Consider the following 21,268-nt stretch of genomic DNA (forward strand, 5'->3'; position numbering starts at 1 on the left):
ATATCAATATTTTTTGAGGATTCATTATTTGATAGTTTTAATGTGTGTGTGCATTCAACACAAACATCGAAATTTCAAAGAGACTGGGTCGAGTGAATATGGGCCTAATTAGACGCAAATCTTACAGCTGATTCACAACTCCAGTGAAAACGAAGGATGTTTACAGCAAACAATATCAGCTACAGAATCGAGTGTTGATCATCGCACGAAAAACGTAAAAACGAATGTGATGAAAATATTGTAAATATTATTCATAAAGATGCACCATTGCACCTACTCGAATAATAAACTAAGCAAAAACATTATATATATTTTTAGAAAAACACCACTACAGATGATACTTTGAACTTAAAAAATAATCATCACGCATGTATTGCGTAGGTTTACGCATAAACATTATACAATAAACATATTACAATATAGATATATAGAATAAATTACATATCGAGTAGTACAAAGGATATATTAATGATGAAATATATTCAACGAAGTAAAATCGTATTGTGTCAGACGAGTCGACGAGATATTTACGCGTATATATATATATTAATAGGCATATTATTATGTAAAATATTGAGGTACAAATAACTTTAGGGTTGTAGTATATGTCAGATGTCCTTTAGTAGTGGTAATACGTTTGGTAACGGTTCATACCTAATGTATTATAGTTACAAAATAATGTTCTTATTAATATTTTATTTGGCACGAATAGTGGTCACAGTAAATACACATTTTTTCATTTTTGAAACTGTTTGATTTTGGGCCGGTAACCTAAATGTTTTTGTTGACGAGTGCGTATTCAGTCAACGTAACGTAATAATAATCCAACGCGACTACCGTCGGACACAAGCACGGATCTAGAAATCGGAAGGAGAGGGGATACATATTTTTTCGGGAAGACGATACATATGATTTTAGTACATATTAGGTATTTGCATTGATTATAAATATTATAATTTCTAATATTATATTGCCTATACAATTTATAATCTATGCCCTATGGTATTACATAATACACATATTATAATATATCGCACATCCAAAGGAAGTGGGGGGCAAAGGCTAGATTAGACTTAAATAATATAATACATATAATAGTACAGTGGTCGGGTTACCGAAAGCGTTGAAAACAACAGTAACCGATCTTTTCAGAGCGTATAAAAATCGGTGCCAAAGGCCCATTTAAGTATATGCGACGGGGCGGCGGCGCGGGCGGGATACCGATGATATACGTACATTTAATATATATTAATAATATGGTATTTAATCCGTCCTTCTCGGCTAATTTTAACGCGTTCTTAATTTAGTATATTATACAGCTGTACACACCTATTGACGGAGACGAGAAAACGATCGATTAGGAAGGGCGAGGGAGTGTTCTTTTTTTTAGAGATTGTGATATGTCACGAGGGTTTGACGAACTTTTAGTATCGGCTTTTGGCACTGTCAGCGATTAGTAGGTCTCCTATTATATATCGTAAAGACCGACCCCAGTCAACGCGTTAAATGTTTGGCGGGAGACGAGAGTCGTCAATGATGCTGCCAACGGAGAAGCTCGCGGACGATGCAGAGGTCAGGGCTTGATAATTAGTGTAAGTATGGGACCACGTTTTTCGTTTGGATACAATAATATAATAATACAATATAATATATGTTTATCTACCCATAAAATGTATAATATTAAGCACTGTTATATCTATAGTATGATGATTGGTGAGTAGAAGATAGGACAAGACGCATACAATAACGAGCGACGGCCAGCACACCGAACCGGTTAACGGGATACACACAGAGGACTATAATAATATCGCGATAAGAATAAAAGCGCGCGCGTGCGCGCGCCACAACTAGTTCGCTGCGCGGTGTGCTACATCGGCGACCGATGAAACCGCTTACTTTACCAACACGATGTCCTAGCTCCGCCCGCCGTTCCAAATATAATAATATACCATGTTTAACAACGACGACGGACAATGACGATAGTAACGAATTTAGGGCTCGTGTGGCGCTGATAACTGGACGACGAGAACCATCGCACTAAAACATTATTTGATTTTAAAATATCGGTTAGTAGTATCTGAATCGTAAATGCGTGGATAGTAAATATAAACAACATAATATAAATGTACCTACTTTATGTACACGGCCGTAAATTTTAACCAAGAAAATCTCGGTCTGTTTTGGTATCTAGACGAGTTGGAAACTGTGACACGGTGGCATAGTCGATCGATAGTACCAGACCTGTGTAGTGGGTATAATAATACATTACATACATTGTAGTGCACGCACGAGATTAACCTCTCTCGACGCGAGTAGTTCGAGCGCGCGGAGATCAATGCAATCAAGGCCGCGAATAAGGTACGCTCTCGAAGACAGATGAGCTCGACGAATTTCGTAATATACCAACGATAAGTGTAGTATGCATAATATTATAATAGATCCTATTCGTGCGAACGCATGTGTGTACATTATTCGCGCGGTGGACGTCCGGTCACGATGAGCGCGCGTAGAATCCCATCCCAAATGGTCACGACAACTTTCTAACGGCAGCGGATGATCAAAATACGAAATATTGCTATCCGTGGTGCAGGAGAGGAGAAACGACGAAAGAGATCGTGCGCCGCAAAAATTAGACTTAACGCAGATATAACAATTGTTTTTGCGACCGCATAATGCGTATACTGGTATACTGAATCGCAATTCTGTATATAAATCGTTAATTTAATTTTGCCTACAAAAGAAATAATTTCTAAGTTATTTACTTCAATATATTTTCGTCGATCTGCACCCGTATTACGTATGTATAAGTAATATGATATAATAGGAACCTGGTAATCGACGCAACTGATTCTGCTATATGATTCACATTTTCATCGTTTCAATATAACTACGCCTATTCTAGCCATATATCAATACTATAAATTATGCATAATGTGTGTATTTATGACTATAATAAACATTGGGACAAAAATAAATATGACAATACTCGAACACGTTTATAGGTTGGTATATGGTATAGTTTATGAACGTATTATCGTGTCGTTTACGTTTACGTAAAATTTAAAAATGAACGTTTCCTTAAGTTCAGATGATTTAAGTAGAGATTACGTTTAATCCAGTATTTCGTTTAAATCGTGTCATGGCAAAATTGTAATGTCAGACTTTGGGTTGTAGATAACGCGGACAATGCGTAATGAGATTTAAAGTTGTCAATTGAAACTAGATATTTGAACAAACAAGTTTTTGTGAAACAATCAAGTTCAAAATCTTAATAAAATTGCTAGTCTCGATATAAAATACGTGGTACGTCATATCATTATACATTTATACATATACATTTATAATTTTTAATATGTCTGCTATTATATTATATACATCGCCATATAGAAAAGCTTCGTAACCAAACCTTATCAAACAAAATATTTTACAATAAATTTAAGTTTTATTTTCGCATGACATGCAATCTATTGTATACGAATTTATAGTTTGGCCGGCTTTTACAATACATATTCTAGACACGCGTTAATAAGCAGAAATCGGCATAATCCATATGACAGACGCCACAGTTGATTCGGATTTCGATTATACTCAGGTAACGTACAACAGGAGAAATTCAAAATATAACTTCTATAGGTGTGCCTATACTTTCGTTTTAATTAGATATCTCTGTTACGTTTAATAAATTAGATTATTTTTAACAAAAATAAAATTAAATTAAAATTAAATCTCGCAATATAATATACTCAGGCTCGTACACAGGGGAGCCCAGCATGGGCCAGCTCCCCTTAAATTTACTATGGTGCAGGGCCGGCCCCTCGAAATTCTTATTCAAATTATTTTAACTAAGTATCAGAAAACATGCTATGATTATAGTTTATGCACATTAAATAAATCAATTGTGATATAGGTAACAATAAGTGTAACTATTCGATAATATAATTTATTATGATTTTGATTATTATATAACTTACCTATGTATAGAAATATTATATTTCATTTTATTTCTTAAAAAACGTTTTCTTAAAATCAAATATTGGGTCTATTCATAGTAGAAAATAGGTAGGTATCATGGACATAAATATACGGCTGTCGTCTCGGTTTAGCGATTAGTCGATTAGGTGTGCTTAATGTATAAATATTCAAATTTAATGTTACTTTTAATAAATTATAAATTTGCTTATTTCCATGACACTTAAACGATTACTGTGTTAATACATTACAATGAAACGTATTATTTACCATTTTACTAGCCTAATAAATGGTAAAAAAAAAATCGACAACTCAATCTGATGCTATACTGACACTGAAAATATAAGTTCCAGGTGTATGGCTTAAATAAATTTAACATTGCTTAAAAATTATTTTTGATTAGTAAATTTAGATGTGAAAATTATTTTTTTAGTCAAATAAAGGTAAATTTATAGAAACCCTTTACAGGCTCAACAAGTTTCTCATAGAAAACAAATTATAGAAAATTACACAAGGCCCAAAATTGTTGCCCCCTAATAGACACTTAAGATATTGATGCTCATACAATAAATAAATAAATAAACAACATTCCTACATATTATATTATAACTAAGCATAGTCATCCCCTCTTTTTCTTCAATAATGTAATTATTCAAAATCTTAGTTTTGGAATTTTTAAAGATGCTTAAGCCTTAAAGACCATAATATATATCGAATCTTGATATTCTTGAGATTTTTTATACAAAGGATAATAGGAGACATGATTGAAAAATTTGAAAATTGTAATGAAGAATATTAATCTATCAACATTAATAATTTGTAAAAATGGTCCAAGTATAGTAAATACTAGATACACAATATTACATGTTTTATTTTAAATTTTTGTAAATCCATTTTGAAGGACTATTATCCCTAGAATAAACATTAATCATTATAATAACTGAGAAACTACTCATTCAAATTATAAGAATAAGGTACATCAATATTTGAAAAAAAATTGTCCAATAAATAATTTAAAGTAAAATGAGGGAGGGGGGGAGAACCCCCCGTTCTCACTTAAAAAACAGGAGTTTGTATCATAATGTGTGCACTCCTTAGGTAGTACAAAAATGAAAAAATTCAGAATTTGAATAAAATCATTATATACTAAAGGAAAAAATGGAGGTGAGTATATTTGGTGATTAACTCTGTATAATATATACCTAAATCTATCTACTAAATTTCCAACAGATTGTTTTATATAATCATCACTTGTCAATCAAGACGTCCGCCGAATGACGTGCCTGTGATTTTCACACAGACAGTGAGGTGTACCTTCGACGTGCCGACGTCCATAAATGGATTAAATTCAGGTACCCCCAAACCACTGTGTTCGGTAGAGATAACACTCTTCATCATTATTACTGATGTTATTATTACTATTACAACTAATAGTAGGTACTACCATTATTATTACTACTATTATATTATTAAAGAGACGGAATCACGTATGTAACATACCATATAAGGTATAACGACTGTTTGTCGGTTCTGTGCAGCTAAAGTTCTATTAATTTATTCTACACAAATCGTTATAAGCGGATGAGGTTAATAATTTTTTTTTATTTCTACTCTTTTGCAAAACCACCATCAAATTCCCAGATCAAAATTACCTAAATGATACAAGTATAGCATAGAAGTGTAAATGACCTATAGTTTGCAGTTATTGTTGAACATGAGAAGTTCGTTATAAACTCGAGTAAAACAATTTCATATCGATACACGTAGCACGTTAGTTTCTATTATTATTATAGTGCCTATATTAATATATTATTATACTATGTATACATAGAAGGGATAATGTTTTACGAAAAAAAGTATTTCCTGATTAAATGAGTGAACAAGCTCCTAAGACTTTTATATGATCTACTAGTTCATACAATGCATTATTTAAAATAATATAGGTACATAAGACATTAAAAAAATAATAATTTATAGCAACAACTATACTCCAGCCCACGAGAGTCCATACGTAAACCGCGCATTCATATAGTAATACGTGACGTCTGTTTTCTCCCACCATGATGTCATTCCCTCTATTCGGCTACGTGCCCATGCGCAGTGACGGACGCATTCTGACATATGGACTCTCGTGGGCCGGAGTATAGGGATTATTATTTGAAATCGCAGAGAAATAAATAAGTAAAACAAAGCTGATAGGTGTAGAATGTTTATAAACTTTTCAAGTATTACTAATCTAAGTGCCACTGATGTTTTGCATATTATGCATAATGCATAAAATTGCATCGATAATGTATGCAAGAGCCAAGAGCACACAGGACTATTGCAATAAATAACTGTTAGTTGTCGTAATCTTTACTTCATTTTTGAACAAACAAACTTGTGAATGTGATTGTATAAAACTATTAATATATTATTATCAGGCATTATTTAGGAAATTATCCTTTTTCTTAAATATTACAAAGTTAAACTACATATAGGTACAAATATAATATAATCGATGATCATTATTAATTATTATAAATTATAATGTCTAAAAGCGCAATATAGGGAACTCCTAAGTATTTTTTTCCGAGTTAAACATCTTTGTCCGAATAACGTCGAAAACAACATTTAACAAACGTTACTCAATAAAAGGCAACAGAAACGCTGAAAAATTGTTTACATGTATAGCAACTGACACAATGTTAAAAATAAAAAGGTGCAAGTGACCAGTGGTACCGCTCTCTTGTAGGTAAGTAGGTTAGGTTAGTAGGTACATGGGAATTAAAAACCATAGCTCATAGAAAATTAATTTGACTTTGCGGTAAACTTTTTTTTTGGTTAAATATAGGAAAACGTATAACTTATAAGGAATCATGTATCAAAGATGAATTTTGCAAAATTCCAAATTTATACGCTCATAAAAAATTATGAACTTACGCATGTTTTATTTAAATTTCCACTAGGTAACAACAACTTATGAAGAACATTAAATTAAGTTTTCAAGTTTTTTGGCCAAGCAAACATTATTTATCGACAATAATTAAAAAAAAAAAAACCAATAAATATCCAAATTTTTCTACACGCCTTTTATGGCTTAAAAGAGTCAACATATTTTGACCATTTTATGGGGTGTAGAAACTGCTATCACTCCGCTCAGAAATACAGATTTGGAATATTATGTGACATTATGTAAGATGATAATTTTTTTTTTAGTATCGTTTGCGATAAATGGGATTATAGGAAGAATCGAATGTTATAATAATATAATACATATACGAACTGTATAATATGAACGAAGTTGATCATTATTAAACAAATTGTTGAATTATACCATATCTTTACACATATTACGATAAAACTGATTTTTGTTTGTTAATTGTAGCAAAACAAATTTGATTCAAGATTCCAAGAATTCATTAAAAACAAAAATAAACTAAACAATATGTCACACAATGCATGCATAAATATCAGTGAACAACGTACAAAATCCGACCAATCTGTTAAAACATTTTGAACATTATTTTATAAGCATACAAATTTTTAGTACTGAAAACATGAATGATACAATTACATGGTAGGTATTTGATAATACAATTGAGTTTCATAATAATGGTATAAAAAATGTTCAGCGTTTTCATTAATACAATATTTGTAATTTGTTCAATAAAAGAATATAATTATGATGCTATTAACAAAAGATATACCTACAGCTTATACGTGGTAAATCAACTCGTTTACTGACATAACAAAATTATAGCAACTATCATTATTATTTTTTTTATGTCTATGGCGTTGCAACAGATACCTCATTATTCTGTTTACTTATATTTTTTTTTATGTAATAATCTACTTCTAATGGCTTGAGAGAAAAAAAAACGATTTAGTGTTGAGTGTGTTTGAGTTATTATACAAGAAGAAAATAAAGAAATTGATCAACACGTGAGAAAATTATTTTTTTTTGACATGTAAGTATGTAACCACCACCAAGCTTATAGTAATATACATCGAACAAGTTAGTTTATCAAAATATCAATAATACTCATTGATATGAAGGAATGTATAATAACAGAATGGTTAATTTTAACAATCATTATTTGGCGAGAGGATATTTTCTAATTTATAGTAGGTACTTACCTATAATACTATAAATTTGTTTGTAAAAAGTTTCAAGTGCTCGCGAATAATGTTTTTAAAAAACAACAAAATAACTAGCATTGTTATTCTTCGTTTAAATATCTAATTTTATCCAAATTTAAACTTCATGTCTTTAAAAAAAATTGTGCCTAAGTATATATTTTTTATATTTTTGGGTTTCAGTTCACTACTTATGTGGACTACGCATATTGTATATTAGATTTTCAAGTTTTTGACCAAATATTTTTGTTGACTATTATTTCAAAAATAAATTAAGATTCCGCATATGCTTATAAATAGTCCAAAAAGATCAAAATATTTTAAAATTATATCATGACATGTACATTTAATTTAAAGTATCTCCCGTTATCCCTTTTTGTATTATAATAAAATCGATTTAGTCTAAAACTGGTTTTGTAATTACCGTTTTTCACTAATTGTTGTTTTATTTTTTCGATTATTTTATAAAGTAGGTACTGAGAATTATTTACTTTTAACGTCTCAAAGTACAAACTAGATTCATTTTACTACTAAAAAAGATGCTGATATTGAAATTCAAAACATTTTTACAGCTTCAAAAGTTGGCGACAGACAAAAAAAATAACGATAAACATTGTAAAATGAATATATCCATCGCTCCGTTCGGATACTTAAGCCACAATAGTAAACATTTACGTTGGCCTATGGGTTTTTTGCATCGCATAATATATTTGCGGCATACATTATTAAACAACGAACATTTTCCCAAATGTGGCTGCACCTTAAAATTTACCTACTTAGCACAGACCTATAGTGAGTTATAAATTAGTTTAAAAGCTATACTTCGTGAAATAATAACATCACTATAAACAAACTGTCTAACATTGACTATAAATGATAAAGCAGTATTCATATAATCAATAATAAATAATAATATTATATAAAGAAAAAAATATAATATTGGAGTGTAATTTTATTTTTAGGCCACAATCAACTGATTATTTTCAATTTTTGATGCACCAATTTTTAAATGCATATTTTATGTTTTTTTTATTTCATAAGTCCTTGCTCTAATATAACAAATCAATGATAATAAATATGAAAAGTATCAATAGTTTATCGCACTGCATAATAAAAGAAAAGTAAAATACTTAAATTACTTAACTAATAAGTATAATAATAGTGTGTGGACTGCAGAGTGGCTTCCAAAAATGCAGTATTGTTCAATTGTTTTTCTAACATTAGTCCACTACTACATTTAAAACACGTGTGTTGAAGTTGTTTTCCGTTTTGTTATCAAAATGGTAATTGCAAAATAATCGGGTCTCACGACTGAATTATATAATAATACCATTTGGGAACCGTGTCACGCTGTGCCGCCGCCGCGCCGCCTCAGAGCTTCTCCGTTAACTGCGCAGTGGAGCACCCAGCGAAACGTAATTTAGAGACTATACATAGCACAAATGTGTCGAAAATCGTAATTTTAAGATATAAAAACTCAGTGGATTTGAATCGTAAATTATTCGAAAATTGTATACCTATAGTTATAGACACCTATAGTTATGTGATAACACAATGTATTGCATCGTTATCGGTCCGCTGCGTTGTACGTCTTGTGAAATTATTGACCACAATAAGGTGTTAAACTAATAAGTAATAAATAATAATTATTGTATAACTGTAAATAGTAATTTATACGAACTTATTTCAAACTGTTTATTTATGCGATTATTTAAAAATAATTTTAATCACGGTTTGGTTTCATGCACCAATAAAATACGTACATTTTATAACGTATTTATCTTATATATAATTTATTATTCTACTCTATAGCAATAATTATTTTTGGTGAGTATGTTTAGAGCTCGTATTTTATTAGTACGATTGTGTACTATCATTATTGATAAGAAATATTTTCTTAAACAATTGTCATATACAATTACGAGTAGAAGTATTGTATACTAGCTGATCCCGTGCACTTCGTTGCCCGTTAAATGTACCAACTCTATATGACTCAAACTTTGTTCAATTCGTTATTAATATTCAGTGTATGGTGCTCAAAATGTATCTTAACTTTTCCGTTGCCTGGAATAAAAATTCTGTTTCGTAGCAGTACATTATCAGGTAGGCAATCTACCTGCTGTAGATTGCGGACCCCATGCTTTTTGTACGTAAGTGTATGATCTAACTCTAAAGTATCAAAGTTATACCAAGTTTGTCGTTTTTACTTAATTCCAACTACGGTGGATTAATATAATTAATTTGTAGAAAATCCTATCCTAACCTAACCGTACTGAAATCCAATAAATAAAAAAAAACAAATTTAACCCCTTGTAAATTAACCTATCTTCTTCCCAGAGGTCTAATATACCCACAAACATTAATTTATACATATATATAATACCTATATATATCTAACTATATAAATACACAGACTATAACTATACAGACTAAACTTTGGATCTACTTATCAGATCTTCTTGATAATTATAGTTCCAGAGTTTAGCCTGTACAGAGATTTTCATTTAACATTTTTATAGTTAAATATTAGTTTACAATGTATGTTTAAAAAGTAAAGCAAATAGTTTTTTTTTACTATTATTATTAATATAATAGCTTTAAAACCCATGGCAACCATTTATAAACAAAAATTTTCATCGGAAATCATAAAATTCCCGTTTGAGCATCTCTCAGAGTTGGTCCTCTCCCTTTCTAAATTGGCCTATCTTTTAAGTTGAACTATATTATAAATGGTTACCAAATTTTATCAAAATCCGTTCAGTAGTTTCGGAGTTTACCGCGAACATACATCGTGACACAAAATTTCGTGACAGTCGTACATTACAGTCGTAGGCATTACGGACATATTCTACTAACTATTTTTCCTATGATCAATAGGCAATAGCCACCATTTTCAATAAACAACAACCAATAATTATTATTAATTATTATAATAGCTTTAAAACCCATGGCAACTATTTTTAAACACAAATTTCTATCGTAAATCTCAAAATTTCAGTTTGAGCACCTCCCCTGGGTGATCAATTCCCTTTTTAAATTAGCCTATATTTATCAATGATAATGTCGGCTTCTAATGGTAAAACAATTTTTAAAATCTGTCCAGTAGTTTCGGAGCCTATTCAATACAAACAATCAAATCTTTCCTCTTTATAATATTATTGTATATATAGGTAGAATTTTTTAGTAAAACGTTGACTTACCACATGGCTTGTACCGAGACTGGTTTAAAAATATGTTGGCGGCTGCACACGCTAACGCTGAACCCTCTGAAAAATAAAAAAATATTTATCACATAGGTTTAGCCAATGAAGAAATAAAAGAAAGTTATCCAAGAACAATATTGTTGTAGGTTATGAGCATGATCGTAAACTGTCGAGATGGAAGTAATAAAAACCATAGATCTTATTGTTATTTTTTTGTATAATATAGGAACAGGGATGTAGCTGGAAATCGATGATGCTTGCAGGTAAAAGACACTTGGCTATTAAAACTGAAAAAAATGAACTTTGAAAAAGTAAAAAGGTGGGTAAGTGGATGTCGCTTTGCTGTACAGTAGGTTACAATAGGTCACTGTAAAATGGATGACATTAAATTTGAAATATAAAATTCAATGATATCATTGTATATGAAAATTGATTCTAAGCGGAGACGGTTTGCAAGTGTGGATATTTTATATTATATTTATACTGTAGGAAAAGTAAAGGAGCTGGAAAACTTAAGGAAGTCTTGCATATGAATTTTAAATCTTAGATATCTTAGATATATTTTTTATGAATTTCAACCTCAAAATAATTTGCCATTAATTGATGAATTTTGTCAACATTTTAACTTCAGACGCTCATATGTGTCCAATAGTAATTTTAAAAAAGTAATAAAAAAATCAAAGAGTTGCTATTATATTTTGAAAGTTTTATCGTGCACATAAATTATTGCTAATAAAAACATTCAGTGAAAACGTCATGTATGTACGGTTATTTTTTTAGGGTTACACTGAACTGATTTTTCCAAAAACTGGTTTCGCGTAAAAATCTCGGGTTTTCCTTAATTTTTTGTTTGTTTTTCTTAGTGCTTTTGAAAATTATTGGGGATTTTTTACTTTTGACCTCCTAAAGTCCAATACCAACTAGATGTACCTTCCTACCAGTAAACATATTGTTGAAGAAAATTGAAACATTTTATTGTCCCAAAAGGTGATGACAGACACAAAAAAAAAATCGCATCATTGTAAAATCATTTATTTATCCCTCCGCTCAGAATCTAAAATATAGCCGAAGAATTTTAATTCTATATCAATAGTATAAACTATATTCCAAGAAACCTCTTTTTAAAATTTTTAAAACCACTTTAATGTTATTACCTACTTATATATAATTAGTAGTAATTACTTATTATATACCTTATAAAACATTTCAAAAAGTTTCTACAATTATTTTATTTTAACGTTAAAATTTAACAAAGCTATATATAGCTATAAACCTATAGGTATTACCGATATTTTATAGTTTAATGTTTAGTTAAATTCTTTAAAAATATTATCAATTAATTACTAAAATATGTGAATTTTAAATGAAAAATATTTTTATCATCTAGGTTCACGTTTTTATTCCAGGAAATAATTAATCAAAATAAACTTTTTTGTTTTAATACAAGTTTATCATGAATACAAGTGACAACAAAATTGGAACAATATACTGTTGAAATTCTAAATGCATAGTGTCTACCTAGTAGCAGTGTGTATCGTCTATAATTATATATATTATATTGAAATGTATTTACCCATCTCCATCCAGCGTGATTGTGGTATCTGCCAGAAGTCTAAGCACCAGTCCAATAGTAGTACTCTGGTTACAGTCAAGACCCAAAAGGCAGGATTCCTCTTGACAATTTCCATTTATACAAGAAACTACAACTAAATATCTGGTACGGCCGGAATGTACGCTTTCCAGCTTTACTGCCTAAAAAACATTATAATAATTAAATATTACATTTTTGGTCTTTTTTTTTAGACTATTCATTGTAATTACTTATCTAACTATATAAACGTGAAACTACTTTTATATTTATACTCTGAAACGTCAGCTAATCTCAGAAACTACGCGACCGATTTGGCTAATTCTTTTTTTGTTGCGTTCGTAATTGTCAGGACAAGGTTTTTTTTGAAAGAAAATTTTAAGAAAATCCACCGGAAATGTAGGAATCCTGGAAGACAAAAATACAACAATGGCGCCATCTGTCATAATGTATTTGTAACTCGTAATAGGTTGCTATTGGTAATTTCGGGAAACTTAACGAACATTTAACCTTCTCGTGCCTTTATAATATTAATTATATTTAATATTAATATTTACTATCAGGATAGTAACAGCGTTATTTACGTTATTATTTAAGTTAATAAAACATTCGAATTAAGTACGCACCTTGCGGGGTCCGCGAAAATATCTACCTGAAAATATAATGATCCTACAATCACAAGCGTGTTTCACGCGAAACGCCAGGCTGGATGGCTATAATCGAACGTGCCTGAATGACAAATGTTGACTGATCAACATAGAGCATAAATAATGAAAGCTTAAGGGTTGACATTTTCACAGTACCTAACTGTTATATTATATTAATCTCATAAGTCTTAAGATATTTTTCGGCAAGACATTTTAAACGTAAATGGGGAGGTGCATGGTGATACACAAATATTTTACACTCGGGCGAAGCCGGGTAATTCAGCTAGTAACTTATAAGTTAATTTGGACGTATAAGTTAAAATGGAAGAGTAAGTGAGTTTAAAATCTTATAGTTGATACGAAAAAATATCTAACCAAAATGGCTAAATATCTACAGGTTTAGGTTATCAACATCATATTACGTGTGTTAACGCTTCAATATATATATATGTGTGTATATGTATAAAATATAATAATATACTGATGCAAATAGTGACGAACAATAAATAACATGTCCCGGCGGATCCCTCGAGGCTATTGGTGTTAAGAGGTGAAAACGCGCAATCAGCCAAGCGAAATCGGTCGTTGATATATCTTTAATTTTCCCTTCGGATCAACACGCACACTATTTTAATCTACACATCGTATACTTGGGCGACTAGGCTATTATAAGCTTATAACACCATTAACGAGATATTTTAAAATTGACAAGTAAATAGCGTTCGTAAAAAAAAAAGTACCCATAACTACCATCTCATGATCAGCAACAACATTTTATCCTTACCTACTCGTGTTATTTTAAATCAAGTTTTTTACAGGTTTAGAAACTTAAAATTGTCTGTTGTTGTTTAATTTTTTAAAACGGAAAGATTTTCAATTATTGTTATTGTAAATAGATTATACTCATATAATAATTATTAATTATATATTATAATATCAATAATATTATATATGTTATGTAAAGTTAAACCGAATTGAAACTATAAAAATATAATGGACAAAAGTAATTAATAAAATTATTATTTGAACAAATAAGAACAGATTTTGAATCATTAAATTATTTTTATACGTGTATGTTACTCATTATAATTACATATTATTACACTTGATATTACGTTTACATACGTTCTTACGAGTTACGACTATTACGACCTTCTATTTATGTTTTCAGATTTAATTTGTTTAATTAATATTTCAGCAAATAATTTTACACAAAATGGTTTATTATTAATATTTTAAAATTATATTGCCACATTCAATATTTTATATTTTTAAATCCGTTAAATAGGCTATTAATTCCTAAAAGATAATCTTAGTTTATACACAGAGTTATAACATAGGCTAAACATTTTTTAAATATACGAACAGTTAGGTTCAGATTGTAAAATAACTGGTATAGGTTCTTAACCATAGAAAAAATTAAACAAAATGAAGGTTAATATTGTTTTATAATTTTAGATGGTATATTGGTATATATTAGTATTATATAGTATTATCGTCTTTAACAAATTAATTAAATTGTTTGTTTTATAAGCTACTCACAAGACAATGACAGTACATTTGGATCTCATTACATTGAACAATAGAATACATATAATGTTACTAAGATTGCTACAAATGCTACTATATATAATTTTCTGAATATGATCACTGTTTCATAGAGTTTCTACACAAAATATTGAGCCGTGTGGGGCTTAATGATCATATAGGTACATATTATAAATCTATAAGCATTTATACTGCATTTGATTAAATTTTTAAGACGATTTAAAGCTGTCATAAATTTTAAAATCTACATAACAAGTGTATATACATTTAAATTTGACCGCTAAATCTTCGAATCTAATAATGTTAACATATTTGTTTGATTTTAACACAAGCATGCTTTGCGTGCACGGCCTTGAATCCGTGAAAGTGAATTCAATTGTTTCGTATAATGTCAACCCCACTATGTATTATAATATATCTATTTGAAAGGTATCGATTGTGCCCCATTAGAAATCCATGTGGGCACACCCTTCGAATGTTTCATACATTGTTCAGCTATCAACGGTACAAATCAAAGAGCTCTATGTCATCACTGACTATCTGTTGGGTGGGTCGTGGGTGTTAAGTTCAAAATATACGCGATGATCGCAGTCACCCAACGTCTTAAAAACAAAAAAAAAAAACTTTCTTCGTGTAAGACCTATAACATCAAGTCATCTACAAACTAGTTTTAGTCTAAAAGTCGATTAACCACGATTTGCGAGTTTGAATTTCATGCTATAACAATTTTTGTTGTGGTATGGGATCCATTGTTTTTCATCGATCGCAGTTACTATTCTTATCTAGACCTTCAACAGTAATAATAATACGTTTACACGAAAAACCGAAATCACCTTGGCCTACAGGACGAAATACACGCATACGATTACGTGCTAACACTGCCTAACAGTGAGAAATCGACCAATTATCCGTTAGAAATAACCTTGAGCAGATATTTGATAATACGATTTTGACCCTTAAAATAATGATTGCTTCCAGCAAGAAGTCGTTATGATTGGAAATTATAGCTAATTATTTATGTATTCAGAAATATACTGCAATGTGAGGAAGCCTCTTAACAAATATTTCGTTGGTATGCTTTTGAAAGAAAAATATAAAATATATTTTAAGGACGTTTTGTAGGGACAGTGTAACTATTACAAATAATAATATTTTTAAAAATATGTAAAACGTCAAAATAGGTTGAACAAGTACTAAAAAAATGTTTCCATCGTTTTTTTACGAAATAAAATATGTACCTAATCTTAGCAATCCACTGAAAAACTTAGTATTTAATATTAACAATAATCTTTTATCAGAAACCAAATTAATCCAATGACACTTCGTGGTGTTATATATACAAATATTATACAACATAACATTGTGTCAACAAGAATAACGCGTATACCTGCTTATCTTAGTACACGCACAAGTAGTCCAAATTTGTGGATATAGAGAATGCAGCGGTACACGTTGAATGCATTTAAAATCGTTAACTTGCACGTTTAGGAAAATAAACCACAATCGTCTGTTTTCCTGTGAAGGTTGCACACGAGTCTAAAGTCGTGAGGACGTGAGGTAAAAGGATTTCGGGCGAGTGTAAGAGTGTAACCATATAGCAGGACAAATTAACGTACTTTTCTGAATGCATTGCCAAATAGGATAATTATACCATTTAACTACAATCCACACAACACTAAAATATGCGTGGTTGTATTACAGGATTTTGAGGGTGATGTTTTCAGTGGCGTTCTCAGAGATTTGCTTTTGTGTGTGTGTGTGTGTGTCTTTTAATCAGCGGAAAAATAACAAAAGCAAAACTAACACATTTTTGATGCACCTATTTATATAATTTGAAAAATATATGTTTATTTGATATAGCTACCAAATTAATACCTACTTAATTATAATACGTCACTGACCATTTGGCGACGCTACAATCATATTCAAGATTTAGAAAAAAAATGTTTTTACGTATAAAATTTGAAGTATACCCTTGCATCATATTATAACATTCTAATTTTTATATATTATATACCTATACTCAAAACCGTATTTATCCTCTAGGTTTTTTATTTATGTAAGTAATCGAAACTTACCATGTTCAGACTGTCATCAGGCCTGAGTATGTGGAACATAGACTGCAGATGTGCCTGTATGTCGTTGGCACGGGTCTGCATTTCGTCTTCGCCGGCGGACATCCTACTGGACGCCGGAGCGGACAGTGACTGGTGTCTGTGCGGGTGTAGCGAGTGATGGTGGTGTCTTTTACGGCGTGGCTGTTGCTGTGGTTGCTGTTGCTGTTGCTGATGAGACGTGAGCGAACACAGCACCGCCGCCGAACCCTTGTTGGCAAAATAACACTCGCTAAGCCTGTGGGACATAGTCGAGACGGACAAATTAGGTGACTATTATTATAATGAACACATAATAAGGCTTAAGATTAAATATATTAAACATATTATAACTATTTCGTTCGATATTTATCGAGAAAAAAAGTCGGTGCAGTAAATAAGTAAAGTAAAGTAAAGTAAAGTAAAGTAAAGTAAAGTCGCTGTAAATCGTATACACAAATTATATCACATACTATTATTTTTCAAACGTCACGAAATCGTATTCAACAGAATCTCGTTGCACATAATAATATTATAGGCGCATAATATTATTATAATGCATTGTCTGTAGAGAACAATAATAATACACTCAACGACATCGTCGTCTATATTAAGCACTGCAGTCGTAGGTATATCGTGTCGTTTTTTTCGAGGGGTGTATGTGTGTGTTTGTGATTGATGAAGAAACGATGCGTACACTGCATATTATAACAAACGTGTAATGATAATAATGTGGTCGATGTAGGTTCCTACCACACGAAGGCATTGGGTATAAATCACGAACTGCAGTGATCGTCATAATATAAGAAATTAGATCCGCAAAGACTTCTCATCATCGTGTCGGTCAGGCTATACGTGCACTACCTATCGTGTTACACATTAATATATTATACGTGTATTATAGATGCTATTACTGCAGCGGCATAATATATATATCGTATATATTAGAATACTAAGCCCACCCCCCACTGTACCGTGGGCTCTGGTAGTCAGTTCTTAATACTTTTTACAAAAATCTCGATCCTGTGTTACGTACACGGTACACACACCAGATAATATTGGCGGGTAGCGAACAGGTCGCTATCGCAGAATTTTAATTTTTTTACGGGGCGTGACAAATAATTATTACCTATGCTTTAAAAATCATAAAATTATCAACATTTTATGTATAAATATAGGTACAACACTACAACATGAAACTTTTTATATACGTCTATGTCATAATATATAGGTAGTTAGACGGTTATTTCCGAAATGACAAACACGACGTGCAGTAACCGAGATAATGGTAACTGTATTTAGGTGTACATTACACAGTCAAAAAATACAAATGCGCGGAATTGTGGTAATTTTCAACGTAACAGAGGAAAATAATAATAATATATAGGATATAATCCTGAAAAGTAGCTAATACAAATAGTTGTTATTCAACATGGCGGACACGTGTTACGTATCAAGTGTAAATCGAATAACATACAACATAATATATTATTATATTTCCTTTATACATTACGATAATACGTTGATTGCCATAATTATACTAAACTGTATTATATTTTATTAACGGCGCGGGTGATTTCGACGTATAGAAATAAATTATAATAGAATAACTATAATCTCTTTCTTTTGCACAATATCGCTATAGTAGAAATTGATAGACTATTAAACAATTTATAATTATATCGTCTTCGTATCTGACTTTTACTATTTTAAAACATTAATAAAATATTATAATTAATAAATTATGCACACTACGTCCCCATAACTAATTTATTTAACAATTTAACAATTTATATATATATATATTTTTTTATTTACTAATTTATGATCACATAATATTATATCCTAATTATGTTGACGTTTAGACGTTTATATAATATTGTGACCAACAATGTACATAACTGTATTAAATATAATTGGATCGAGAAATACGGTAAACGAGTTTTTTTTTTCAAATTATTATATTTGTATTCAATTTTAAATTATTTACGCAAAAAAATAAATTATAAATGAAGAAAATGTGCCTTTTAGTACATCACTACCATGTAATAAAAAAATAGGATAAAACAGAAGTAAAATATTATATAATATAGATGTTAGATTAATTTGAAATAGGTAATGAAAAAATAAAGTTATAGACATAACAATAATATAAATACTACCTATAATAATTGAGTACGTTTTAAGTAGATGATGATTATTATAAAAAATTGTTAAAATGTTTAGAACATAGAGATTTCAAAAAAAAAAAAAACAACAATATATGGGTTTGTTTATAAAATAAACAAAGAGATAAAGTACCTATCGTTCACATCCCACGAAATCTCCTGTGTAAATCTACTCCTTTTTATATGTGTGATATATTTTTTTTCATAAATGCCAGTTATTGTGCATTCAAGCATTTCCTGTTGTGCTTGATATATAATAATATGCAGTATGCACATATCACCGACACTGCAGCAGGTGGCACTCCTATATAACTACGGAGCAAAATACTGCACTATAACATAATTTTTTTATTAAACATATTTTTTTTCGATACCCATATTTCCGATATCATAATACATACCTATAGTAATAGGTATATCTGAAAACAATGAAAACGTCCATGTATATTTATCGTAAATCGAACAGAGACGGGAGAGTAGAAGAGCGTTTAAAGTTTACAGACAAGCAGACAGCAGTACATATTGGTGGGTAAAGGTGGGTAACGACAATAATTCATGTAGTCTCCATAACGGATCATGCCTCTCCACTGCAGATCCGAACTAAAATGCTCTGAAGTCTATTTAAACTTATTTTGGAAAAAATCTAAAAAAAAATAAACTGCGCAAACTTAAGAAGAAAATGGGAGTTTGACCTTAAAAAGTCAACCTGTACAAAAAAAAAAATGAACTAAAACGTTCGCCACGGTGGTGGACGCATTATATTATCGGCTGGCACGATGTCCGATTTTTTTGTATTTGTATTTTTAGTATAGGTACTCTGTGCGAGACCTATACTACAATACACCTACGTGCGAGTATAAATGTATAATATATATCGCAGTAAACAACATAACGGGGAACGGTCTCTGAAAAAGCGATCCAATTCCGTGCACATACTCGTATATTGGTAATTTTATTTTTATTATTATTATTAATGCCACGGCGCATATTTGCGAGAAAACATCGGCTGCTGCGAGGCCTTAACTCGGCAGCACAACTCGTTTCCATCTGAGCGGTAGGTAAACCGGTTGTATATATATGTGTAAATATACGACAGCAGATTCGACGGTTGCGCGCTGTTGTATGCGTATTAATGTATTTTATGTATAAAGGTATATATTATTATAATATACCAACACCACTGCCCAACCGCGGTGTAATAGTGGAGAAAAAGCATGATCGAAATCCGAAGGACTTTAAACACACACACACACGATATCAAATAATATTTTCCTGTTACTATAATATAGCTAAAGCGGACGCATCTATATGCTGCATATTGCCATATTATATACGATTGGAATGGCCATAATATAATACAATATTACACTCATTTTCCACGTCAGACCTGCGCGAATCAAAACAATAAAAATTACATAAATACCAGAAACAACAGAATCGAAAAATTCGATTAGCGTCGGTTTCTAACTGAACGGAAACATTGCTGAAGCAGGTCAGATGCTAATTTCGATAAATGTACCAATGCATTATTATCACATTATTATACGCGTTTTGCTATAGTATTCGTAAACTATATTTATATAGTCATAAGCATAACCAAAAGCTATTCGCACAAATCACGTAAACTAATATTGTATATTATATTTAAGATGGATTATGTAATAAAAACAAGAACAGTTGAACAGCGAAGAATGATGCAGGACAGCATGTCATGACATTTTGTATCAAATTATATGATTTGGTATTTGGTATACGCTTTTATGGCTGCACGTTTAATATATTCAAATGAATTCTTTATCGTCGCTAATCGAAGTATTTAACATAGACACATGTGTTGTTAATATTTCTGGACTACAAACATGGTTTAATTAGGATTAAGTTTACAAGGGATAAAAGATTTTAATATTAAAAATTTTATTTTTTGGAGATGATC

At 30.7% G+C, this 21,268-nt stretch overlaps 1 protein-coding gene across 4 annotated transcripts in view; it reads right to left on the reverse strand.

The window, feature by feature from the left end:
* LOC100168094 (protein phosphatase Slingshot) overlaps positions 1 to 21,268 on the reverse strand; it is a 68,774-nt gene that overhangs the window by 14,779 nt on the left and 32,727 nt on the right. For all 4 annotated transcript variants that reach the window (XM_016803008.2, XM_008182720.3, XM_008182714.3 and 1 more), the window contains exons 3-5: positions 17,153 to 17,426; positions 12,865 to 13,043; positions 11,289 to 11,354 (exon numbers count right to left, since the gene is read on the reverse strand). In XM_016803008.2, the coding sequence (XP_016658497.1) occupies positions 11,289 to 11,354; positions 12,865 to 13,043; positions 17,153 to 17,426 (519 nt within the window). The remainder of the gene's footprint in view (positions 1 to 11,288; positions 11,355 to 12,864; positions 13,044 to 17,152; positions 17,427 to 21,268) is intronic.

Source organism: Acyrthosiphon pisum, chromosome A3 (assembly GCF_005508785.2).
Source record: "Acyrthosiphon pisum isolate AL4f chromosome A3, pea_aphid_22Mar2018_4r6ur, whole genome shotgun sequence".
Classification (NCBI taxonomy): Eukaryota; Metazoa; Arthropoda; class Insecta; order Hemiptera; family Aphididae; genus Acyrthosiphon; species Acyrthosiphon pisum.